This window comes from Anabrus simplex, chromosome 1, assembly GCF_040414725.1.
Source record: "Anabrus simplex isolate iqAnaSimp1 chromosome 1, ASM4041472v1, whole genome shotgun sequence".
Taxonomy (NCBI): domain Eukaryota; kingdom Metazoa; phylum Arthropoda; class Insecta; order Orthoptera; family Tettigoniidae; genus Anabrus; species Anabrus simplex.
In genome coordinates this window covers 718,843,635-718,871,235 of record NC_090265.1, presented here as the reverse complement: position 1 = coordinate 718,871,235, position 27,601 = coordinate 718,843,635, and the positions used below count along the sequence as shown (strand labels likewise).

General features: G+C 39.1%; 2 protein-coding genes across 4 annotated transcripts in view; both read left to right on the top strand.

Moving 5' to 3' along the window:
- The window catches only part of cyp33 (cyclophilin-33), a 44,059-nt gene extending 42,469 nt beyond the window's left edge, over positions 1 to 1,590 (top strand). For all 3 annotated transcript variants that reach the window (XM_067136052.2, XM_067136050.2, XM_067136051.2), the window contains 2 exons: positions 847 to 913; positions 1,013 to 1,590. In XM_067136052.2, coding sequence (XP_066992153.1) covers positions 847 to 913; positions 1,013 to 1,081 — 136 coding nt within the window. In that variant the 3' untranslated portion in view covers positions 1,082 to 1,590. The remainder of the gene's footprint in view (positions 1 to 846; positions 914 to 1,012) is intronic.
- A 19,206-nt stretch (positions 1,591 to 20,796) lies between these two features.
- Positions 20,797 to 23,628, top strand: LOC136872450 (dynein regulatory complex protein 11). The gene has a single exon (XM_067146270.2). The coding sequence runs from the start codon at positions 20,797 to 20,799 to the stop codon at positions 23,206 to 23,208; it is 2,412 nt and encodes an 803-aa protein (XP_067002371.2). The 3' UTR covers positions 23,209 to 23,628.
- Positions 23,629 to 27,601: the final 3,973 nt, after the last annotated feature.

Here is a 27,601-nt window from a genome sequence, read left to right as displayed (position 1 = left end):
CGAGGGATCCACGTTTGTATCCAAGAAAAGGGGTGGATGGATACATCCCTTGTGTGTACGAGATGTATACGAACAGTTTGGGGGTATATAGCAGGGGTACCTCTTTTGATGCCCAGCCATTCTTGTGTTGGACAGTTTTCCTTTTTTGCCAATATCATTATTAGGTATATACATGAATTGTACGTTTATTAGTACCCACATGGTTATTTCACTTCAGATAGTATTGTCAGCTCGTAACAAGAAGAATATTTTCCAGTGTCGGTACTTCAAACAGTGTCCAACTTACCTGATGTACCCTATGTGAATTTTCAGAAAAAAAGTCTCACGCTGGAATTTTACGCCAAATGACGATTAACCGCAAATGAGTTGAGCCAATTACATGTATATTATATTTTATATATCTTTTAAATGTAAATCAATTGTAAATAATTTTTTTAATACCTGAATTCCTTGAATAATTTACGCATCCGAAGTTTTTGCCTGTAATTTTAGTCAAAAAAAAGTGCATTAATTATGCGAGAAAAAAGGTAATTTGTTTTCCGTTTGTCAGTATGAAAAATTTAAGGTTCAAATTCACATTGAAACGAAAACTTAGTATTGGTAAACTGAGATAATAAATTTTGTGGTGAATACAGAGGTGAGCACAATCCAAGATAATGGCATTATCTGAGTTTTGTAAATCTAAGATAACAGCAAGATAACTGATGTTGGTGAATACAGACCTGAGAGTGTTACAGGCGCATCTTGGGAAAACTGAATGAAAGTAGTAGTAGTAGGAGTAGTAGTAGCAGTAGTAGTAGTAGTAAGCACTCGGTATATGTGTATATGTGAATAATCCTGTTTCAGGTTGGATGGCAAGCACGTTGTCTTCGGTCATGTAATCAGTGGGATGGACGTGCTTCGTAAGATGGAGGTGAGATAGCCTTGCTTCTTTACTTTATGGCCCCAACAGGGAAAACTCATTAGGATTTTCTTAAATTAATATTTTCAATGGTCTTGAATTCTTTTCCAGAAATGTGGAACAAAATCGGGGACACCAACACAGAAGGTGACGATTGCTGCCTGTGGAGAACTGGTGTGATCCAGCTGTGTAGAGCATGTGTTGTTTCATTGAACTACAAATGGTTGTTATTTGTATCAAATAATATCTCACATCAAATTTATAAAGCTCAGGTGAAGCAGCTAGTTCATAAAAGCAGTATGAACATTGAAGTGTTGTTGTAAAGCCAACTTCTACTTGCTTAAATCATCATTCATTATTTGTGAGTGTACTCTATTGAACATTGCAGACTGAACATTCCACAAGTGTGTTTGTATTCTGTGACTGACTGTGAGTGACAGCACGGTGCAGAGTAACATGACCACCTTCTTCCTTTGCTCTGCACATCTTGTTGAGCTGCTGTGTAATTTATAGTAAATTATAATTAGGTCATTTTAGATGATGTATCTTATTGATTTTGTACAGCTTCACAGAATTTTTGAGGTGATGACTTCTACAGATCCTGCGATAAAACACCACTAAACAACCACACATTATGACAGGCATGAATGAATAATAAAGAAGTCAGGAAATAAAAATCACTCATAAAAATCAAATGGGTTACTTGTTCCTATACCACTGGTGGCAGCCCTGAAAATTGATTCCCATTTTCACACCAAGTGAATTACTGAGTTTATACCTTAATTAAAGCTGCAGCCTCTTCCTTGAGAGTTCTAGCCCTGTCCTATCCTTGCTTTGTTGAAAACCTTTCGTGTCTTAACAACAACAACAACAACAAAAAGCTTCTTGTTAATACTGCACAATTGTAATACCAAATTTAATGTATTTTATTTACAGTGAAACCTCGTTAGTGCATTCCTCATTAACACGTTTTCTCACTTAATATGTCATAAATTCAAAGTCCCAATTCTCATCATATTAAATCTACAGTGAAACTTCATTAGTTCGTTCCTCATTAACACCGCCTCCGTAGCATAACGGTTAGTGTTATTAGCTGTCGTCTTTGGGAGCCCAGGTTTGATTCCCGGTACTGCCAGAAATTTAAGAGTGGCAGGAAGATTGGTATGTGGTTGAAAGGGTACATGCAACTCACCTCCAATGGGGGTGTGCCAGAAAAGAGCTGCACCACCTCGGTGTGAGGTTACGAGTTTGCATTAACATGTCTTACCATTTAGCACGTTATAAATTCGAAGTCCTTTTTCTCATCGTATTAAATCTATATAAAAATACCCCATATCTCGTCACAAATTTTTGCTATTGCTGCTTATTATGATCACATCTTTCCTAGCCATGAAAATTTATTTGCCTTGTTAAAAAACGTGATTTTCAACTCGGGTAATAGTCGTCGCCACAATTGCATGATTAGGGGAAAAGGCCTTGAATTCCTGAACTTCACAGGATAAGTTGCACCTTCAGGGGGTAAGCCATTAGCCTCAGGAATCTTCAGTTTTGATTACTGGTTAGCAGCGACATTGGTGAATAACAGTGAGCCTATTTGTGCTTGTATTTTGCATTCCATTCAGAAGTTAGAAATTTGTTTTGTGTTGAGTGGTACAGTGAAGTGTAGTGAATATTTGTTGCATGATATGGTAGCCTATATCTGGATTAGGAACATAATTGTGTGAAATTGATCAGTGTGGTGCATATTTGTCTTGTGATAGCCTAGTTATGGATACGGACACAGTCGTGAAATTCCTTACTAATGAACACAAAATTAAAATCCGTCAGAAAGTGGACTGGTGTCCACATCTTGTGCAAGGGTTGCGAATGTTGAACTCGCGCCTTTGAGTTTCGTCTCTATCACTTAGGTTGGTAGAAGTTTTGTTGACTTCAAAATGACGGCCAAAGTCATTCCTCCTGGTCGCACATGGTTGAGTGTGACCAGAAAATAACGCTTTTATTGTAGAAAGAGTGCGATCTGGAATAGTAATTCCGATGTTTTATTGGCCCCGGTGCAAGTTTTCATGTGTGTTGTCTGTTGTTTATTACACCTTTCAGTACACTTGTTATTTTATAATTCCCATCGGAAAGGTATTCATATTTGTTTTCTCGTGTTTTTCACAGTACCCGAGGATAGACGAAGTAAAATGCCATGTCGGGAAAAAAACCGTATCTAGTGTTTCCTTCTCCCTGTTGGATAGTTTTTATTCGTGTATTCAGTAGTACGTTTTCTCAATTAACACATTCTTTTTCCTTGTCCCCTGAAGAAACATCTTAACAAAGTTTTACTGTATATTAACAACAAACTCTAGATTCTTTTCTTAGACACAAGTTATTTAGCTTTAAATAAATTATAAGTTGTACAAAAATGATTAAAATATTTATGTGAAATATACATTCTAAAGGAATATCTTAGAAATTCTAGTGCATGTTGTTGGTATTAGGCTTTAAGTCATTAACCTTTAGAATGAAATGAAATGGCATGTGGCTTTTAGTGCCGGGAGTGTTCGAGAACATGTTCGGCTCGCCAGGTGCAGTCTTTTGATTTGACTCCCGTAGGCGACCTGCGCGTCGTAATGAGGATGAGATGATGATGAAGACGACACATACACCCAGCCCCCGTGCCAGCGAAATTAACCAATGATGGTTAAAATTCCCCACCCTGCCAGGAATCAAACCCGAGACCCCTGTGACCAAAGGCCAACACACTAATAATTTAGCTATGGAGCCGGACACCTTTAGAATGCCAGGCAAAGATATTTTGTTATTTGAACAGTGCGTCATACTATCTGCATTTAGTATGGTTATAAATGGCAAATGGCAACAATTTAGTATGCTTTCCATAAAGTGAAGGATGTATTATCTCATGTTATCCCTAGGTGGCATGCTCGTTCATTCATTTATGCACAATGAATTTCTGAATTTCATGTGTTTTTATCACCATTGATCTGCATTTAGTGGTGTCGGCCAGGGATACATCAGTGCATCTGTGACTCATTGCAACGGTGGGTTGGTGCACATATCCATGGTAACAGAGGGCATTCTGAACATTTCATCTAAGAAAGAGTTTCATGTGATAATGTTCTATTCTTGTGTGTTTACCATGATTAACCGATTCTGGTCTGGGCCTGAATATCTGTAACAAAAGTTCTAGACTGGGCAATTTTTAAGGGTTTAAAAAAATCTCTCTGTACCTATAGGAGATATTTGCATGATTATTTTTTCTTTGTGCTGGTTTGAGCATTTAATAATAAGTAATTAAAATGTTGTTTGTTTCATGTCAGCTAGCAATTGAGATTTTAAAATGGTTTATATATTATATTGTATGGTACACATTAAGGAAAAACAAGTTAACAGAGTGGAAGTGCAATTGATAAAAGCTGTGTGCAAAAATTGTGTTAGTAGTGTAAAGACTAGTGTAGGAAAAACAAAATGGTTTAAAGTTGAAACTGGTCTGTGACAGGGAAGTGTACTATCCCCCATACTATTCATCATAGTCATAGATGAATTTCATAAGAACATTAAACAGAGATTGGAAAGACAGGCAACAAAAGCCATGTTGTTTGCAGATGACAAATAGTATTATGGGGTGAGGATGAAACAGAAGTGCAAAAACAAGTAGATGTATGGAATCAAGAGATAGAAAAATTTGGGATGCAAGTAAGCACAGAGAAAAGTAAAACAGTAGTGATGACAAGGGGAAGGAAGGAAGAGGAAAGAAAAAACTGAACGGTAAAATTCTGGAAGTGGTTAAAAGTTTCAAGTACTTGGGAAGTGTGATCACAGAAGATGGAAAGATAACCGAGGAAATTGGGAAAAGAATACAACAAACAAACAGCTTCTACCAGAGTGTAAGGGGTATTTTGCGGAACCAAGATGTCCCATAGAAATGTAAGAAAGTGTTATATTCAACCTATTATGAAACTATACTAACCTATGCAGCTGGATTGTGGACTACAACAAAACGAGAGGAGAGTAGAATACAGGCAGCGGAGATGAAATTCCTATTAGGTATCGAGGGCAAGACCAGAAAGGATAGAATTAGAAATGAAGAGATAAGGAAAAGGACAGGAATCTTGAAACTTCAAGACAGGATAGAAACAACAAAGCTAAAGTGATATGGGCATATGATGAGAATGGGAGAAGAGAGAGTGCCAAAAGGAGCTTTTTCAGAGAAATTAACAGGAAAGAGACCCCGAAGGAGGTGGACAGATTCAGTGTAGGAGTCCATAGAGAAGATGGTAGGAAAACCAAAAGATGTACTTAGAAAAAGGAGAAGAGTGGTGGAGAGACAAGCAGCAATGGAGATCCTTGATTCACAACACGATCCGGGAAGCAGGAAATGGGAAATGAAGATGATGATTATATACGAAGGCCATCCGGAAAGTGGTACCCGTTTGCGCAATACACAGGAGTAAATATTAACAAATATACACATTTTTATTGGAAAGTTCATACTTTACACTACTTCTCCACATAATCTACAAGCAAATTTAGGCATTTATCATAACGTAGGATGAGTTTTTGTATTCCAGCGTCATAGTCCTCTGCCACCAGCATATTGAGATATGTAGTCACGGCTCGTTTAAGTTCTTCATCGCTGTCAAATCTTTTTCCCGCCAGAAAGTCTTTAAGCTTCGTAAAGAAATGAAAAACTGAAGGGACCAAGTCCGGGCTATACGGGGGATGGTAGAAGGTTTCCCACTTGAATTGCTGCAAAAGTTGTTGTGTTATTGCAGCTGCATGAGGCCTGGCATTGTCATGAAGGAAAATGACGCCTGTAGACAATAGACCTCACCGTCGATTTTGTATTGCCCACCGTAATTTCGTTAATGTTTCACAATATGCATTAGCATTAATTGTCTCCACGGGTCATAAAATCAATGAGCAGTACACCTCGGGAATCCCAGAAAACGGTTGCCATGACTTTCCTGGTGGACAGAACTGTCTTGAATTTTTTTGGTTTGTTTGGTGAATGAGCATGATGCCACTCCATTGACTGTCGTTTACTCTCAGGTGAGGCATAACAAACCCATGTTTCATCCCCAGTAATGATGCGAGTCAGGACATAGTCTCCTTCATCGAAATAACGTCCCAGAAACGTCAGTGCTGCAGCCATCCGCTTGGTTTTGTGCTCCTCTATAAGCACGCGAGTGACCCACCTTGCACAGATTTTGACAATTTCATGAACAATTGTTCGAGACACATTAGGAAAATGTTCACAGAGGTCATCAATTGTGACGCGCCGATCGTTCCTCACGCATTCGTCTACTGCGCTCAGCTCTGTAATGACAGATGGTCTCCCTGAACGCTCCTCGTCGTGTGTATTCCCCCTCCCCGGGTTGAAGTTGCGACACCAGCACCGAACAAACGACTCGTCCATCACATTGTCTCCATACACCTCCGTTAATTGGCGTTGAATATCACATGGTCGAACGTTTCGTGCATTAAGAAATTTAAAAAACAGATCAGATGTAAGTAAGGGCCTTATTTTTTGGTGAAATAAATTGTCATACTGATCAATGTTTCTTGTGAAATATTCCTTATGGTATGGGGTAAATCTAACTAATATTGTGATTAGGGGTTTTAAAGTGAACACTTGTAATGTATTGAATTGTTATTAAACCTTAGAACAACCAAATATACAAAATGTTATAGAAATAAATACCGGTAGGCCTATATAAATCACTGAAACCTCAAAACGAAGTTAGGCGGAAGTTAGGAATTTATACATAACCTACATTTTTTTGCCGGTCATGTGGTGTAGGGGTTGCGCGCCTGCCTCTCGCCAGGAGGCCCCGGGTTCGATTCGCGGCCAGGTCAGGGATTTCTCTCTCGACCTGAGGGCTGGTTCGAGGTCCACTCAGGCTACCTGATTAGAATTGAGGAGCTATCTGACGGTGAGATGGCAGCCCCGGTCTCGAAAGCCCAGAATAACGGCCGAGAGGATGTGTCGTGCTGACCAGACAACCCCTCATAATCTGCAGGCCTACAGGCTGAGCAGCGGTCACTGGGCAGGCCAAGGCCCTTTCAGGGCGTTAAGTGCCGTGGGGTTTGGTTTGGTTCTACACGTTTTTACATTTTGAATGACTGGTCTCCAAAGTAAAAACTACGCATGGTTTTAACATTATCAGGATTCAGAATTGTGCGACAGTCAGAAAGTATATTTTTGTAAACAAAGCAGCCCCTTTCACTGACCACATTAGACATCGGAAACCATAATGCTTGTGAACACTTGGTGCAAATTTACTGTGGTCTTCTATCGAACCTCCTAAAACTTCACTAACAATGTCTTCTTTCTTCTCTTCTATTAGACGTGCTTTCACTGCATTTTGCAAAGCCATATATCCCTGGAGGATATTTATGGATATGCTGGTGTTGCCCGGCCGGGGATGAGTAACTCAGACAGTTAAGGCGTTGGCTTTCTGAGCCCAAGTTGGTAGGTTCAATCCTGGCTCAGTCCGGTGCTCAAATACGTCAGCCCCGTGTTACTAGTTTTATTGGCGCGTAAAGAACTCCTGTGGGACAACATTCCGACATCTTGGCGTCTTCGAAAACTGTAAAAGTAGTTAGTGGGACGTAAAAACAATAACATTATTACAACTCAACCAGGCGATTTTTTTTTTTTTTTTTTTTTTTTTTTGCTATTTGCTTTACGTCGCACCGGCACAGATATGTCTTACGGCGACGATGGGATAGGAAAGGCCTAGGAATTGGAAGGAAGCGGCCGTGGCCTTAATTAAGGTACAGCCCCAGCATTTGCCTGGTTTAAAATGGGAAACCACAGAAAACCATCTTCAGGGCTGCCGACAGTGGGGCTCGAACCCACTATCTCCCGATTACTGGATACTGGCCGCACTTAAGCGACTGCAGCTATCGAGCTCGGTGCGATTTATTTACAATAGGCCTACTAATATCGTCATATTTTATAATAAAGTTGGTATTATTTATCTTTCCTTTTATATTCATCCATGTCCTCATGCCAGGATTATCCAGTTTTTCTATAGAAATGCTGGTTTACATGAATGCTTTTGTTGTGCCTATTACAAATTGGTCACTACCACTTTTCAACTCCTTTGTGATGTGTAAAGTATCGCCGATTGTTATTTGCCGCTTAAAATTTTGTTCATTTGCTTCATTCTTCTTCTTATTGTGTGTTTCTGATTCTCTACAGTATTTATCGCACGTGTCTCTTCGTTTTCACGTAATGCGAACATTACAGTACTTGCACATTAGAATCTTTCTTTCAGCATCAAATACATAAAAGGCCTCATTGTTGTATTCCTCGGCCCTCGGAAAATCTGTTGTGACTTTAGTTTTCAGCAATTTTGTACTTAAATGCTGGACATTTGCTGATAAAGTTTCATAAGTGGCAAACTCTCACTGCAAAAGAGTGTAATGCCCACTGCTGTATCTACAAGCGATCTTGCTACGAACACAATGCCATTTGCTATAATCGATAACAGATATCAATTTTTAATGATTGCCTTAGAGATCGCGGAACTGAATACACATACCTCTGATACACAGGGCTCATCGCTTTGTGTGCATTTGTGTAGAGAATATACAGCGCTATCAATCAACTGAGAAGGAAACTACTATAGTCAAGTTCTCAGAAGCATTTAAACGTTTATTGGAGATCTTTTCTGATATGATTTTCGTTTATTCGTGATTATTTGCACGATTCGCGTAATAAATCAGATTTCGCGATATTTTGCAAGTTCATTTCGCTAAAATACGTTACGGTACGGTACCTACAAGGTCATATATAGGCTAGAAAGAAGATATGAAAAATTTCGTGCGTATCGCTATTACCAAAAAATATGGCCCCTAGATGTAAGGCTTTTCAGGCATTTGCTCTATTAACCAGTGTTTCGTCTTAGGTCTGACACTAGACTCATCAGAGTGGGATGTGTCAGAACCTATCCATTGATGCTGGGGTGTATGCAGGTAAACTCATCAGAAGCCCTATATAAGAGGCACAGTCTGATTGCCTGGTTAAAAATGTTGGTTAATAGAGCAAACGCCTGAAAAGCCTTATATCTGATCTGTTTTTTGACATGCTCTATTGGTGGAAAAATATCTAGTTCCCTCCTTGGGAACTTAGAATTTCCATTTAGAAATTTAATCACGGCTCTCACTATACAACTGATGGGGTTCTTAATTTGTTTAAACATTTTAAACAATCACAGACACAACACAGGCAACGCTAGCGTCACGCAACCTCGCACAGAGCAGGCAGACAAGCCACTGACGCGGTCTGACCTTGCCCAGCGGCTACCCGAGTCGTCAGCGCTTCATGCGGCGCTAACGGGTACTACTTTCCGGAGGGTCCTCATATTATACCATGTTTTGCGAATTCAAATTGGAAATTTAAAAAAGAAATCTGGCATTTTACTAATGTAAATACAGTTTTCTGAAATATTATAGATTGATCGTGTAAAATGTACATTGCAACTGCAAAATAACAATCATAATGAAAATGATATAAAAATAATAATTGTTCAATAATAACATTAACAAAAATGGGAGCTCTTATGAAATTTTATTTATATATTTGTATGTGTGATAGTGGTTTGGGAGGCGAAGTTAGCGAAGATACTCAAGAGTGAAATTGATATTGAAGGTATGTAATTATAATTTTATGCACAAATGAAAATATTATTGACATCTGAATATGAATTCAAAACAATTTCTTGCATTTCATTATAATTGGAATTCATTTTACAGCCTACCGCATATTCCCGCACATTTCATATTTGTGTGAGTATCTAAGAATGTCTTCTTATTATTATTTTATGTCTGCATAGGATCATTTTAGTCAGTCCATCATTCAGGTCTCTTTGAAGGGATTGTTCGCGGTCTTCCCACTACTTCTTCAGATGCTCCAATCTTTGTGCCCTTTCCTCGGTTGAAAATATGCGTTTTGTTGGTTTGTTTCGTGTAAGGGTAAAGCGGAGGTTTGTATTCTTGAGTTTTGTATTCAATTGTATCTTATTTGTGGTGTCTTCTGTTGTAAGGCCTATTTCCTTCAGATCCTCTCTTACTTCTCTGATCCATTTACATCCTGTTGTGGTATTTTTTTGGAGACGAGATTGTGTTGTACTACTTGTTTCAGAAGTCACGAATCCTGCATCCTCATGATAGGTCTGAAGATTTCCAGTCTCCTCTTACGCATAATATCTTTAATGGGTTCTAGCTGTTTGTACACAACTTTGTTAGGTTCCGTATTATCTGCCACTGTCCATCGTTTTGGTATGTTTTGTTGATGCAGGTCCTTCCAATCTTCCTTTCAATTTTCTGAAGTCTGTCAGTCTTTGATTGTTTATTCAGGTGAAAAAGTGTGTCTGCTGCATATGTAGCTTCTGGTTTTATAACTGTGTTGTAGTGTTTTCTTTTGCATTTATTGATAAACATTTCCTTTTGTAGATGTCCCATATTAATTTTTGTGCTTTAGCTAATCTATTTGTTCTTTCTTTTTTCTCTAGATATGAAGGATTATGATTACATAAAATATTGATAATATCACTTAGCACTTGTTTGCCATGAGAAGTCATGTTTTAGAACAAGTTGAGTGACAACATCTACTAATGGACACTCATATCATAAATTCTCTGACGTAGACAGATAAGAGTGCCATCTGTTTAAATACTCTTGTAGCTAATACATGAAGAAACGATATAGCCACCAGAATGTGTGCATGAACGTCATTATGGTCGCTGCGAGCATATAAAGTATTCCAACATGGAAATGAAGCGTTCCCGGACCCATGTCCATGTAATACATTTTCTTCTATGTGTGATGCACTGCCTGCTCAATCTGCATCCGATGGCTGCTTATACTGCCTGCTCATTACAACATTTTAACACGGCACTAAATGAAACACTCCGTTTACAAATACCCACAGCAGGTGGCAGCACCAACCGGCTCCAGACTTGTCGGAATGAAATAGCGGGAAGTAGGGTAGTACTGTACTTGTTTCCAGTGTAAATGGTGTACTGATGCGTGCCTTTCTGCAAATCAAAGAAAGGGAAACCAGAATGCCGTGGTATTTCTTTCCAGGACACGGGCCTTTTCAAGAGATCCAGTTGAACCCATGTTTAGTTCTAGAAGAATGGGAGGAGGGTGCAATGACATGACTGTCTCCAGGGCTGCTCAGAATTCCATAAAGAGAATTCTGAAATCCGGTATTTTAATGTTCACCAATGGTGCTAACGTTATCCACAAAAAATTCAAAATTTTCTGCCTCAGTATCCTCTCCCGGACTTGACGAAACAGAACCAGTTATGCCGCTGAGTATGTACTTGATTTACTGGAAGATGTTCGTTAGCCCCCAAGTCAGTATGTGTCACTTTTTTTTTTTTGTTGCTATTTGCTTTACGTCGCACCAACACAGGTATGTCTTACGGCGACGATGTGATAGGAAAAGCCTAGGAATTGGAAGGAAGCGGCCGTGGCCTTAATTAAGGTACAGCCCCGGCATTTGCCTGATGTGAAAATGGGAAACCAGGAAAACCATCTTCAGGGCTGCCGACAGTGGGGCTCGAACCAACTATCTCCCAATTACTGGATACTGGCCGCACTTAAGCGACTGCAGCTATCAAGCTCGGTGTGTGTCACTTTAGAAACTGCTTCCCGGGCATTAGTGTGTGGTTATTTAGTGTGTGAAATCGAAGAAAAAACAGAATGCTGCACGCGTTTGAATAACGTTTCCACCTCAGTTAATGCATCCCCATTGATGAACTGTGCTATCCCGAGCAACGATTTATTGGCTTAATTATGGGGCTACAGAAATTTGTTGAGGCGGCTCTACCGTACTGCAAGACATCTACAAGTCTGCTCCAGACCATAAAAACTATGTTGTACCCTCTTTGTGCCAGTGTAAGATTTTGAAGCGTTTTGGTAACAATAAGCACCAGGAACTTGTGTCAGAAACTGTGGTGGCCAGATTCGTGAAACCTCTACTTAGTAATGTAGGGAAGTATCATACAAAGTTTCCAGGTTTTCTTGTTCGTCGAAATCACTTTCTCGAAAAGTCCTGAAGTAACCACTCTCTAGAGCACCACTTTATGAGTACAATTCTTTAACTTTTCTGTTACTTTCAGATTTAAAATTTTGCTTGTGTGCTTATCTAGCTGTATTCACGCGATAAGTGGGTACGTCTGGTGCTGCCATCTAGCGGCAGATTGTTTGTAAGTCGTGTTACACGTTTGAATATGGAATGAGCAGGCAGTATAAGCAGCCATCGGATGCAGATCGAGCAGGCAGTGGTGTGATGAATGTGTCCTGAAAATTTGGCCATACCTTATTTATGAAATTGTTTGTAAAATGATCTAACTTGAGTTCTAGAGGAATGAGAATGATGTCGAGCCACTGTAGGAAAAACACGTTTGTACAGCCCTGGAAGGAAGAATCTTGGGTCCATGTCTTCTCAAAAATAAGCCTTTCTTTGAAATACAGTTGCTTGGATCAGGCTGAGAACTATTAGATGTATGTAGACAAGTTGCAAGCTTCATCTAATCCATTTGATTTTTTGACTAACTGTTTAAATACTCTCTTGGCAGATAATACCTAACAAAGTCATGTATGAAGAGCTAGGACCCATTAAAGATATTCTTCTCTCAGAGGTCATGGAAGAACACAATGAAATCTTCATGCAACGATTTCTGATAATCAGATGTGTAATGATTAAATATTCCGGTCCAGCATTAATTCCATTAATTCAATGTAAAATTCCACTTAGTGTAACAATACTCCCTTTAACGATAACTCTCTTCATAACAATTACCTTTTCAGACCCCAGCATTGTACTTTCCTCCCGGTACTATGATAATCCAAGCAGAAAATTATTATAATTAGGAACCGTTACTGCCATACAAAGACTGAACTTTCCTATTGTGTAAGCATAACAAGCAAGAGCGTTTATATCTATGTACTTACCTGAGGAGTGGGTTTTATTGAGCAACTCTGGGAACATCTCTTCTTTTTTTTCTTTCTTTTTTCAATACACAATTTGCTTTACGTTGCTTTGACATGGATAGGTCTTACAGTGACGATGGGATAGGAGTGAAGAGGAAGTGATTGTGGCCTTAATTAAGGTACAGCTCCAGCATTTCCTGTGTAAAAATGGGAAACCACGGTAAACCACTTTCAGGGCTGCCGACAGTGGGGATCGAACCCACTATCTCCCAAATGCAACCTCACAGCTATGTGACCCTAACCAGGCAGCCAACTCGTTCGGTCTCTACGAACTCTGCAGCCATGGATTTCAAGGAAGATCTAGAAAGTGTCCATACCAGAAGGATTTAAAGAGCTAACGGACAGCTGCTTAAAACTAAAATACACCCTGCATCATCTCCTTGTCGTATATTCCAAGGATTGTTGTAACAGTGAATCATGATGCAGTTAGGTCTTTGTCTATTTCTCTGTCTGTGAAGAGGAATGTGAAACACTGTCTTTTCAGATTTCTTCAACTACGGCAATTTAGTGGGAATGAAATGATTTCATGTGGCAAGTAGTTAATTTAATTCAATTTTCAGATGTTTCTGTATTCACTAATTGACATGCGAACCCGATATTTTAAATCCCTCTTTATAACAATAACGCTCCCTGTAACAATTTTTTTTTTCTTTCTTCCTGTGTGCGGTATTGAATCAAGATTTCACTGTATATAATTCAAGAAATACCATCATTACTTTCAGAACTCTGTAAGTGGAGGATGAAATTAGCCAATAGAATAGGTGTGCCTCTGGAATTATTAAGTGTGGAGGGCCTCAGTTATCTTCTCTGGAGATCGGTGGTAGAGTATCGGCCTCCAGATCTTAAGATTGGGTATTCAAACCCACCAGAGGTCGTTGCATTTTTGAAGGGTAGAAAGAAATCCATTTGACACTCCATGTCGTAAGATGTCTGCATGTAAAAGATCTCTGGTGTCACATTTGGTGCTTACCCGACAAAATTAATTAAAACTCGACCATAAACACCCAAGAGAGATTCAGTTTATTCTGCCATCTAGTGGACCCAGAGTAAACCAGAAAATGCCAGCACATGGTAACTGAGGTTATAGAATTATTATTTATTGAGGGTAGTAGTAACAAAGACATTGAACCAGACTTTCAAAGGCATGTACCTAATGAGTGGGGATTTAAAAAAAAAAAGATAAATGTAACAACCCATCTAACTACAGAGGTAATAGTGTGATGGCCTTCATGAGCAGATTGTTAGTATTTTTGCCAGATGAACGAGGTACATTCTTTTCACATTTTGTTCTGTGTATGGAACACCCTTTAAACTGTAAGCCAAATGTTCTGTTTATTTAATTTTTGCAATTTGGACAATAGCATATCAATTTTTTTTTTTTTTTAAGCACGGTTATGGTCGAGTACTGTATTTTGACCAAAGATCAATCATCACAGTTGAGAGCAGCGCCTCTAGCGGTGTGCTAGTGGTACTAGTGTGCATATAGATAGAGCACTGCACGGATGCGGATATCTGCAAAGTTACTGTCTTGGCAGATGCAAACTGTATGGCAGTACAGATAATTTTGCTGATAATTTCTGAATAATGAAGTTTATTGATTTTAACTCAGGTATATTCTTATTTTTTCTTGTGGTTAGGCGATCCTTGACATTGGTATGGTAGAATGGTGATATATATAAAGAGTCTTTTACCATAAAGCCGTATATATGACCTAAGTCTAACTGGCCCCTGCCTGTAATTAGTGGAAAGAAGGAACAAAGGTCAATACGTCGGTAGTTGTCGCAAGAGAACCTGTGACTGTGGGTGGTCTGGTGCCAGGTATCAGGCCTATTGTATTATATTAACATATCTATCTGTTTCAATACCTTGCGTGTAATAGACTGTAGTTAAATATTGACAATATCCGCGGATAACCATTAGCAGATGCGGATGAAGGAAGCACGCATGTGGATAATATTTCGTATATCCGCGTATGGGTCTACATATAGAGCACATAAAGAATGGGGGAATAATTTTTTGGTAAGAAAACTAATCACACATTAAATACATTGAATTATTTGTTTACTGGAACCTCCATAGCTCATTTTCTTTTATTTCTTTTTCATTTGTTTACTGGGGAAGTTAAGGTCTGTGAAAATGATTTTAAACATGTCTATGAGGTTTGTGTTACTGTAATTATCTATGTAAACCATTTGAATTCAGTGATTCCAATGTTTTTGTGTTTATTAATTGTATAATTCTAAAAATTCACCTCAGTGGAGCTAGTTTTAAAGTTAGTTGAGACACTAGGTTTATTGGAAAAACTGAATATGGATGACATATGTTCAGAAGTAATTGAAATAGTCAATTTGTCTTCTAGGGAGGGTGGTGCTGGTAAAGCAATATCAGAAAGGCAAGTATGTATATACTGTATATTACAGGTTAAAATGGCCCAGAAAAAAACTGAAGAACATTTTGATGGGACTTAAGTTTATGTTTATTATATTGACATCAAATGCATTTACTGGAATAGTACTTTCAATAATGGCAATAAAATAGAGATGATGGAAACAGAACCTCTGTAGATTTAATAAACAATTAACTGTCTTTATACTTCAACTATGCATCTACAGATGGACCCAGGAGCTCCTAACATGGGAGTGTGGGTTGGTGACCATGGAGCCCTTAGCTGAGTCCTGGAATTGCTTCCACTTGCTTGTGCCAGGCTTTTCACTTTCATCTACCCTATCCAACCTCCCTTGGTCAACTCTTGTTCTTTTCATTTTCATGCCTTTCATGGCCCTTCTCTTTCTTCAGCCGATAGCTTCATTTTTTGAAGTGTTGGATACCTTCCATTTTTTTCTCTCTGATTAATGTTACATAATAGAGGATGGTTGCCTAGTTATACTTCATCTTAAAATAATAATCACTGCCACCACCACCTTGAGATGACAAGTACCTACTTGTGAAATGTACATTTCAATCCAAAGACTGATGCATTATTATTTTATAGTAATATAATAAATATTTCACCCTAGCATAGTATTACAGGTATTTATTAGTTAATACATCCGTGGTGTCCTCTCACATTCATAAAATGACTATGGTGTTTTATTTTAGCGCTATATGGCAAAGAAATTAAAATGTTCCTTGTTTGCCATCTGGAAATCTGGCAACCCTAATTGGTAGTAAAATAATAACATTAAAATTGAATAATTGAATACGGAACAATGAAATTTTTATCTTTAAAAATAATATCAATCATGAATTTTACCTGGAATATGTAATAACAACAGTCATGGTCATGTATGGATAATTACTTTTATCCTTCAACAGATCACAGAGAAGCAGAGTAGCCATAAGGTAGGAAACTCACCTCATATTTGTAGATGAACTCATCTATGACTCTATTCTCATTTGCAAGTTTTAGGGTTCGGTGGACAGGATGAATGTAAATGAATCAATCGTCAGCCTCAGGATAACGTACAGTAGCTGTAAAGTCACCGAGCTCGATAACTGCAGTCGCTTAACTGCGGGCAGTATCCAGTATTCGGGAGATAGTGGGTTCGAAACTCACTGTCGACAGCCCTGAAAATGGTTTCTCATAGTTTCCCATTTTCACACCAGGCAAATGCTTGGGCTGTACCTTAATTAAGGCCATGGCTGCTTCCTTCCCACTCCTAGCCCTTTCCTGTCCCATCATCGCCATAAGACCTATCTGTGTCGGTGTGGCATAAAAAAACTTGTAAAAAGAAAAAGAAAAAAGAAAGCCTATAGAGTCCTAGTAAAAGGTGGAAGGCAAATGTCACCCGAGTTGTGAATTTCCAGAGGTTTGGAGGCAAGGTTGTGATATGCAGGAATGTGTCATCAGAATGGAAATTGGTGAGGAAATTCTGTCATTTGCTGACAACCAGATATCATTTCCCAACACAGGGATGGTGTGGAATACATGTTTAAGAATTGAATTAATTTTTGTAATACTAAGAGGCCTAAAGGTCAAATTCGTATTAGTATAGAGTGGAGGGAGATGAGGACCAAACAGTGAATCATTTTAAATATCTGGGATGAGTTATCTGAACATCTGTAGCTTACAAGAAAGATGTTGAAGAATGAAAAACGGATTATTCAAGCTTGTACTGCTATTAGGTAGTTATTTAAGTAGCATATGACCAACAGTATTTTGAATCTGTGGTGGGGAGAGTTGGACTCCTGATGAAAAACAGAAATATCATGTAACATCTGTGGAGATGTGTGGCCATTACGAAGTCTGCATATTTCCTGCTTCGATAAGGTGCGAAATGTATGTTTTATGACAAAGTGGAATAGAACAGAGTAGAATAAATAGTGATCTCTCTAGAACATCAGTCGTGAAAATTATATCATAATTGTATGGTCTTAGCTACCATGTGCATGCATTTTTACATTGATGCCATAAAGGCTGCTTGCGTGTCAATTTTGACGTTCAGTTTTACTCCACCAGATGGCACTGAAACAGATCTCTGTTGAACAACCTATGGCAGAGTTATAATCATTTTGTCAGGTGAGTTTCAAATATGTCACCAGAGATCTTTAACTTCGTAGGATATGGAGGAGTGTTGATTAGATTTTTTTTCCCCTTGAAATCCAGTTACCTCTGCCGGATTTGAACCCACGATCTTGGGATCCAGAGGCCAACGCTCTACCACAGTGGAGTCCAAAGGATGCCTCTTGACAGGTGGTTATGAACTTTTCACCATCAAGAAGACAGGGGAAAAAAAAGGGGGGGTTACAATCAACGTAAAGGATTTCAAGTACTAGCAAGGCAGGTTCCGAGAATGGATAAGAGTGCAGGCGCCTTAAAATATGACGTTTCCATCACACCGTAAGTACCGGAAACTTGTGGAATACAGAACGACACCGATCACCGTACAAAGATTCTTATCCGAAATCCGTTGCATCAGGACAGGATGATTTCAATCGACGCGATGGAGACATCAGCTGCTTACAGGATCAAGTGTGCTCAAATACAGTAGAGACAATACACGACACTTACGGATTTCGCCTTGCTAAAATGGGAGACAATTCGACGGTGGCGCTCCTAGTGACTTGACCTGAACAAATCGCGCTAAATTCAAATATCAATGGAAATGTATATACGGAAATGGATAAATAAATTACGTCTAGAAAGAAAGTGGTATTGAGATATTAACTTCGAAGTTGCTAAAGCAATTCTGGATAAATGAATGAGGAATTATTTAAAAGGTTATTATTCAAAGACTGAAATTAGACCCATAAACAAGATATGAAATGGGCTGCTCTGAAATGGCTTGATCTTTCATTTATGCATTACTTTTTTAGCTTTAGCATTCCTGCCTGAACTCTTACGGTTGGATTTGTCTTTTTCTCATTTAAAAACATTGTATCATCACATTAAGACACTTGTCAATAAAAATATCAGCACATTCCTTACACATATGATGCAATGAATTAACATTTAATAATAATAATAATAATAATAATAATAATGTTTTTTGTTTTACGTCCCACTAACTACTCTTTTACGGTTTTCGGAAACGCCGAAGTGCCGGAATTCAGTCCCGCAGGAGTTCTTTTACGTGCCAGTAAATCTACCGACACGAGGCTGACGTATTTGAGCCCTTGTCTTTCCTTGGCCGATACCTTCATTTTTCGAACTGAAAAGAGGAATAAAGAAAGAAAAGTATGAAAATGTTGTCGATAGTGATGCTTTAAGGAATATTTACGTACAATTAGAGCAAAAATGTAACATACTCTTGGCTGTATTGTCGAGGATTTCTAAAGTTGCTGGCCTGGAAATGATCAGAACAGATCTTATAATTCTTATATAAGCGTAACGTCCCTTCTTTCTTGTACACCTTATCCAAATCGCTTCTGTGACATTTCAAAACCCACAGATCACAACTACAACAAATCGGTATTGAAGGTTAACTGCTGCACTATAGAATAAAATATGCGTATTACATTTTATGCCAGTTAAAATATGGGTCGAGCAGGTCAGAAGATTATGAAGTACTATAAAAATCTCTGTCACTGGAAGAATATATATGCAAACACAATATTACTTATTAATACATGTTCTTGTCACGAGGGAACCTGAAGAACGACCGCGCATTTTTCTCTACTTCATAATTACTGCAGCCAAACACAGCACATACCTTTCCCCTCATGTTGAGAGGAGATATCAAGGAATGACACACGCTACTATTTAATTATGTCAGCTCACTGAAAACACATAAATAACACCAAAAACTTCACACAAAAATACACGTGCTCTTATGACAGAATCAGTACCGTTCAGGTCTATCCGCTAGTGTGCTCCAATAGTTGTCCCTCGATATCTCTCTCAGTGTCGTATATTGTCTCTACTGTATTTGGTGTGCTTTCCGATTTATACCTAGTAAGTAAACTCCGGAAAATACGGAACTCTGAATTGTCTTCAATTCTAACCTTTCCTGTGAACTACTTGAATCTTACGAGAAGTGCGATACCGGATACCGTTGCATATAGAGCCATCATTTTATGGGTTATCGCTGATCTCGCTCTACTGTATTTGATTGAACTACCCTGATCTCGTGTCATAAGAGTAAACGAAAAGGGCACACAGTTACTGAGACGTTTATAAGAAAGAAACGTGGACTGTCCCGACAAGTTTCGCTCAAAGAATGTGGATATGGAATTATGCTTTCGCTTTCTGTGGTTTGTACCGGTAACGTCTTTAATTTGCGACATTAACCGAGATATGCATCTCGTAGCTACTGTATTCGTGACTGTATTTGCTCGTAGGCAACGCATTAACACAAGTGGCCAACTTTCAACTTATGAAAGTTATGTTCAATCATAGGGTACAGATATTATACATCAACCCACATAGGAATTTGTGATATTTCATGTCCATCTAAATTATACTTACAGACTTAATTTCATATGTGGAAAATCCTTGGCTTTCTAGCCAATAGGTCCATTATTCAATATGTCGGCAAACCTCTTTTACCGCGTACCGGTACGAAGTAGGCCTAACCCAATACATCCATTTTCTGTGATTGATCGTTATGCTTCTAATAAGGCGATAGATTTCACCCCTGAATGAATCAGAAAATCCACCGTCTAATATAAATCCCAGATAGGATTTACTTCGAATCGTTGTGAGTTATTTGTATATTTATTTAGCGTATACATGCTCTACAGTACTTGTATCCATGAGGATGTCTGAAGAAGTTTTAATGGCAAGATGATTCATGCTAAACCTAATACAGTAGTACACTCTCTGTCTCTGGATAGAAGCCAAAAATGAGTTGTTAGTCTCATGGAGGCCCGTAAGTTATCGAGACGAATCTTGACGTGCACTGTACGCCTCTACGCGTCTATTCCGGTACTCTTCGAATACGTACCACACTTTTTTTAAAAGGCGGGGGGGTGTGTGGTTAAAAACAGCGTTCATAGAATGAGGAACATTGAATGCTATGCCCAATAAGGAAGGCTCACGTATCACTCACGTATGAAGTGATACGAGCGGCGTCTTACCGTAAGGTGGTGGTGTTACCATGGTTACGCTTACACAGGAAGCTTGCCTGAATAGTGGAAGCTGTCGCATTATCAACCAAAACAGGCGACAATTGTAATTGACGCAGGTATATGCATAACTTTCATCTTAACAATATTTTCAGCTTCGTATGGAAACAATATAAAGGAATAGTTGTTGGGTAGATTTTATATGTATTGGTAACTACTGTGTTCCAGAAATAATAATAATAATAATAATAATAATAATAATAATAATAATAATAATAATAATAATAATAATAATAATAATACAATTCTCTTTTTTTTTTCAGATTTCCGGGAAATTCCCTTTCTTCAGAGTACAGTAGTGAATTCTGATTATGTCTCATCTCACATACGATGAACTATGGCGGGAAACTCAGATTATTCTAGAAGGTGTTTCTGAGTTTGACACATTTCTTGGTGGGGAGAAGCCTCAGCAGGATAAGAGGGAGGCTCAGTGTCAAGTAATTGAGTTGTACTACAAATATATTGATGCCATCAATAATCTAGATCAGTGTTATGATCAAATAGCACAGCCACAAAAGCGGCCTCTAGTTCGCAAGCTGCTGGATGCAACAATTGGTCGCATGCTTGAATTGAAACATGAGTTAGTTAACCTAGACTTATCAGAATTCAGCTATAATGATGAGGTTCTAGAAAAGCTTAACATGACTCCAATGGAAGCCGAGGTCTGTGTTCCTTCGTATTACAGGCGAGAAAGAGAAGAAGAGGTAAACAAGCGAAAGAAGACCATGGATGACATTTTGAAGAAATTGGGTTTCTATGCAGAGGAGGTGACAAGACGACCAATGACTGAAGTTGAAGCCCTTAGGTTGATTCAAATTCACGAACGGGCCCGTCAAGGACGATTACGATCTCAGTTCATGAAGGAAATTCGTATGATGAAGGAAAAGAGTAAAACAGAACCCCCAGAGGGAAAAGTTGCTGATGGAGCATTTGCGGCAATGCTGATTCAGAAAATGTGGCGTGGATACAGTACTCGTCGCATGATGAGGAGGCGTAAGATCGAGGAGATGCATCTGATAGGAATGTTACAACCTGTTTACACTGTCAGTGAAGCTCACCGCCGAGTTGAGGAGGTCAGGCTGCTCCGACATGAAATGCAGAAAGAATATCAGCAGCAATATGAGCAGGTTTTGGTCTCAGAAAAACAGAAGATAGAACACGACCGTGCCGACAATATGGCAGAAGACATAGCAGAAGAGGTTCGCAGTTGGTATTCTCGCTACGAAAAGGAAATGGGTAAATTTCCAGATCTTCCGTCTGAAGAATCTGGAGGGTCTGCACTCATTTTCTCACGTACTGGAGCAGAAAGCACAACCAGCAAATCTACAACTGCATCGTCAGGGCGAAGTAAGAAGAGCAGTAAAAAAGATAAGGACAAAGACAGTAAGATAGATGAAGATGGGGAGGATCTTGGATTCAAAATGCAGCCTTCCAATTTCTTGTCAGAAATACTACAGGGGAATGCTCAGTATCGTGAAGTGTGGCGGGATCGAGACGACGAGGGAGATCTGGAGCAGCGGGCAGATATTGATATGATTCAGGAGGAGAAACTGCGCGAGGTGGAGACGGAAGTACGTCGCATCGTGGACCAAATGTTACGCAAAGAACTGGAGTCACTGCAAGCAGCTTTGGACCGTGACAGAGCCAAAAAGGGCAAGAAAGCAAAGAAGAGTGCTAAGAAGGTACGGGGAGGTAGAAAGAGTAAGAAGAAGAAAGAGAAAGATTTAACTCCAGACCGCACCCTAGAATCCCTATTTGAGGAGCTAGTCACGAATGGTATCATCCGTAAATATCCTCAAGTGAGGATATCGTCTTTCAGAGGAGAGCGTTCCTTTGCAAATGATCAACTTCGCAAACTAGGCAAAGATCCCCTTCCATCGCTTGGTGATATCCGTCAGGTTATATTGGAATATTGTATTCTACCTCTTGGTAACAACATGATTCACCAGATGGCACCATTGGTTAAGTCTCTACTCATTGCAGGTCCTCACGGATGTGGTAAAGACATGTTGGTGCATGCCATATGCACCGAAGTGGGTGCAGTCTTGTTTGATTTGTCCCCTGCCAACATCGTCGGCAAGTACCCTGGCAAGTCGGGACTTATCATGCTGGTTCACTTGGTGAACAAAGTGTCAAGGTTGTTGCAGCCGTCTGTCATCTACATGGATGGTGCAGAAAAACCATTTGTCAAGAAGGTGCCTAAAACTGACAAGACTGATCCAAAGAGATTAAAAAAGGACTTACCAAAGATCGTAAAAGGAATCTCTCCTGAAGATCAAATCATGCTTATAGGTTTGTCTCAATGCCCTTGGGATTGCGAGCAGAAAGCTCTGGCTCAGACGTATGGCAAATTCCTTCTCATTCCTCGACCAGATTACTGCAACCGCTCGGCTTTGTGGAAGGAACTCCTTTTCCAGTTCCCAGGAGTGAATCGCCAGTTTGATGTTGGCATCATGAGTAAGCTATCAGATGGTTACACGGTGGGTCCCATCCTGGAGGTTGTGAAAGAGGTGATGACATGCAAGAGGGTCCTTCAACTGCGTGTTCTACCCCTGACCCACGCAGAGCTTATCAACGCCCTCTGCAAACAAAACCCAGTCTACCGCGAAGAAGAGGAAGCCTTCTTGCAGTGGTTCTCCAAGACACCAATTGGGCGGCGCAAAGCTCGGGCGATGGAGATAGAAGCTGAGTTACGAGCCCAGGCCGAACCGGAAGAAGAATAACATCCACGAATGTCAATAGATTTGGTGCTTGATGAAATTGCCCTCTAGTGAATATCTTTCCATTCACTTAACAGCTAATAGGAATATTAATGCAAGTTGTGAATTTTTCTTTTTTAATTCCAGTAGGCACTCTGATTATTTAAGCTCCAATTATAGAGTATAAAACATTACATTACTTGTTTAACACAGTCATTCTTAAAATTTTTGTCATGAATATTGTGCTGCACATGAATATTATTGTGGCAATCAAACGAGGTGCTGCTATGAATTCAAAAAATTATTTTTTTCACAAAGTTTAAAGTGCAAAATACCAGTATTACAAAGTGGTTAGGTTTAGTTACTTTCTGTAATCTTATTGTAACTTAAATACACATCTGCTAGCTGTAAGAGGAACAAATCATATACTATCAAAATATAACAATCCAGTGCATAATAATATGCATTTATATATATTGTTCGTATTACCTACATACTGTAGTTCATTATTTACTGCAAAAATAAACGTGAATTTGATTTTTCTTTCTTTGTAAATAATTCCGTATTCACCAAGATATGAGGAGAAGTTTAGCAATACTGTAAGACATTTACTGACAAAATTTTGACATGAATATGTATTATGGCTGGGTGTCATCCGAAAATTTGTGTAACGCGACGCGACAGAATGTGTAACGGAAGTGTAACCATAACAACCATGCAGGCTGTGATGTAAGGTATGGATGGATGGTCAGACAGCGTTATCTAGCAGCCGTGTCGGCTGTGATGCAAGGTATGGATGGATGGTCAGACAATGTTACCTATAGTTCAGTTCTTATGAGTTTCGACTTGACATTTGAGCGCTGCCTTTTGGTGGAGGCTAAGTGAATTAATAAACAGCCGATCGCTCCGTTAGAGCGTGTTAGACTCTACTTCCGGTTTACAGTGTTGTCGATGTGTTGTTTACTGAAACCATGTACTATCAGCTGTGTGTTGTATTGTGCTCAGTTCTTTTAGCGGTCTTTCTCAGTTCACTCGGTCATTCTTGACAAAGAACCAACAATGGCCTCTAGAAATAATGAGTTGATTGAGAGGTTGAAGGAGCACAGTATTTTGGTTCACGCTGTCATGAGGAAGGGGGGATCACGAAACAAAACAAGCCGTAGTACACAGTTTACGTGGTGGATGAAATAGTCAGAAGGCATGGGCATAAAGTTGTTCGCCTTCCACCATACCATTCTCTCGCATTTACCTGTTCGAGCATTGATATATTTTTATCTTATAGCCTTATCCTAAATATGTGGTGTGTTATTGTTAAATTTATAAGAGTTATGCAAGTTGCTACAAAGAATAATTGATTCTGGATGTATATTCGAGTGTATAAATATCCATTCATATTGTGTGTTGTGGATCAGCTGTTTGTACTCATAAAAATTTGACACCAATGTCTGACTTCCGGTTAACTGTCAAACCGAAACTCATAAAAACATAACTATAGCAAACGTTCAGGCTGTGATGTAAGGTATGGATGGATGGTGAGACAATGTTACCTAGCAACCGTGCCGGCTGTGATGCAGGTATGGATGGATGGTCAGACAATGTTACCTAACAACCGTTCAGGTTGTGATGTAAGGTATGGATGGATGGTGAGACAATGTTACCTAACAACCGTTCAGGCTGTGATGTAAGGTATGGATGGATGGTCAGACAATGTTACCTAACAACCGTTCAGGCTGTGATGTAAGGTATGGATGGATAGCCAGACAGTGTTACTTAGCAACCGTGGAGGCAGTGAAGTAACGTATGGTAGGATAGCCAATGTTACTTAGCAACCGTGCAGGCTGTGATGCAAGGTATGGATGGATGTTCAGACATTACCTAGCGACTGTGCAGGCAATATCTTATGGTGGTCATCCCTAATTAGCAGCTGACCAGCTGGATGACCATGACCGGCAGACATATTTATGATCATTTGATTTTCACGAAGGGAAAAGTGGTTTCTGTTTTTTATGCCCATGTGGCCATTATTTGAGTTTTCCAAGGTGGGCTTGGTCTACATTACCTCAGATAAACGGAGGCTTACTCTATACTGTGAAACCTCTCATTTATGGTAATCGATGGGGCGTTTTAATTTATTCCCATGTCCTACATCTTATCATGGTTTGGCATCCTTGGTGATTTAGTGTAAATCACGATTGCATTGAATACATCCCTTAAAAAGTTAATGGTCATTGTCAATATTGAATTCAATGTGAAGTTTATTATCATCATCATCATCATTTTCATTTCCCCTTGTCCAGCTCCTCCCAGGTCGGAGTGTTGATGGCACTTCTCCACCATTGCCTCTCCTTCCACCACTCCTCTGCAGTAATTGTATTCGATTCCAGGCTTATTTTTTCTTATACTGTTCTTGACAGAGTCTATCCATCTTGCTCTGGGTCTCCGTCTTTACCTCCATTTTAGCCTCCAACACTTGTTTTTGTATCCTTCCCTCCTCCATCCTCACAACATGTCCATACCATCTCAGTTTATTCTTCTCCATCCTGTCACTCAGTTTTTCTACTCCTGTCTCTTTTCTGATTCCAACATATCTTACTCTGTCTCTCCTTGTCTTCCCTACCATACTCCTCAGGAACTTCATCTCACTGGCCTGAATTTTACTCTCATTTCTTGCTGTCGAAGTCCAAGTCTCTGATGCATACGTTAATGTACATCTTGTACATTATCTCTTTACATTTCATAGAAAGTTCTCTGTTACACACCAAATTCCTTACATTCTGGTAGAAATATTTCCTGCATGTACCCTTCTGCTGATCTCCATATCCAACCTTGCATTTTCATTATTTCACTTCCTTAATATTTGAAACATTCAGCAACCTCTAGGCTTTGTCCTCTTATACTAACAGTTCCTTTTCCTTCTCTTTCTCTTTTGCTCTTCTCTACACTATTTTTCATATCTTACATCTCAGTATTGCCATTTAAAGCCTCTGGTTGGATTTGCACTTCTGTATTGTTGACAGATCACTTTGTTATCTGCAGACAACAACATTTTCATATATGCAATAAAATATTGATCACCTTCAGTGCAGATGATGTGGAGTTTAGAATCACGTGCAGATCATGCGCCTAGAGCGTGATACAAGGAAGGCGACGAAATGTGATTAGCGGGTCTTCCACATGGTAAGAATCGCTCGTTATCATCATCATGCACTTCTGAAAACTTGACATACAAGCTGGTTGAAGTGTTTTCCAGTCACTGCATGTTTCTTGTCTACAGTTTTGGTCACATGCCATCAGTAATTTTGGGAGCTTTCAGAAACAAGACACCTTCGAGATGCAGCATTTTCTTACTTCAAGAGAATTCTAAGTGCTTCAATTATTGCAAAAAAATTTCAGTAAAATGCCAGAACATGAAATAATCATTTTTGCCTGTGGCATAAAATTTATTTTGTGCTTCGTGCCTCTTTTGCTCAAATGGCTAACAATGCAGATCCATCAACATCACAAAGCCTAAAATGAGGCAAGTTTCACGGCAGGTGTACACAGTAGCAGCAATTGGAAATTAAAAGTGGAGGGGGGGCACAAAAATTCATAGACAACAAAAAGTACCCAGGATTGAGGGATATGGCAGCAGGTGGTATACATCGAAGAAAAAAAAGGCTACAAAATGGTAAGATCTTTGATGGTCTCTGAGGAAATTTTGACAGAGAGGTAAAGGTCACAGTCTACCAATTTAAGTTCCTTTCACCAAAGGAGCAGTAAATGAGGACTGTTTTTGCAAAACTTAACAACTACAAAATTTCCAAAAAAGAGTTATATATGAGGTCATGTAGTTTAATAAGAGAGGAATCAATTGCACTTGTCAGAATTTAGCAAAACTGAACATCTACCACTGTAACAGAATTTCAAATGTTAGAAGATTTTGCAAAACTGCACATCTATGGAAACAAAAATTTATCAAAACTCAACACCTACATACTATTCCGGATTGTATTTATGGGGTATTTTTTGTTTTTTACTTTTGGCAAACATGTAAGTTTTTGGTAATATTGAGAAACAACTGAGAAAACCAGAAACTAAATCAGTCCCATCTCAGTATCACAAAATACTGAATCACCATGGGTGATGTCTTACTCTTGGGAAGAGCTGGAAAGTGCATGATTTGAAATCAGCAAGTAGACAGATTTTGAAACACAAGTTACCCTTCAGGATGACGAAGTGCAGGTTTTAACATATGTGAAATCAAAGAATGAAGTTCAATGCAAAGTTCAAACAAATTATTTTGGTGATCCTATTGTTATTGAGGTGTTTAAAAGTGGTACAGCCAACTTCAGAAGTATGGACAAGACATTGCCTATCAAATTATCAAATCCCGTCAATATTAAGAAAAGTGAGGATGTTAAGAAACTTATGAAATATT

What these genes read in the sequence shown, in the direction of transcription:
- LOC136872450 (XM_067146270.2), top strand. Translation starts at nt 20,797, where the DNA reads ATGTCTCATCTCACATACGATGAACTATGGCGGGAAACTCAGATTATT.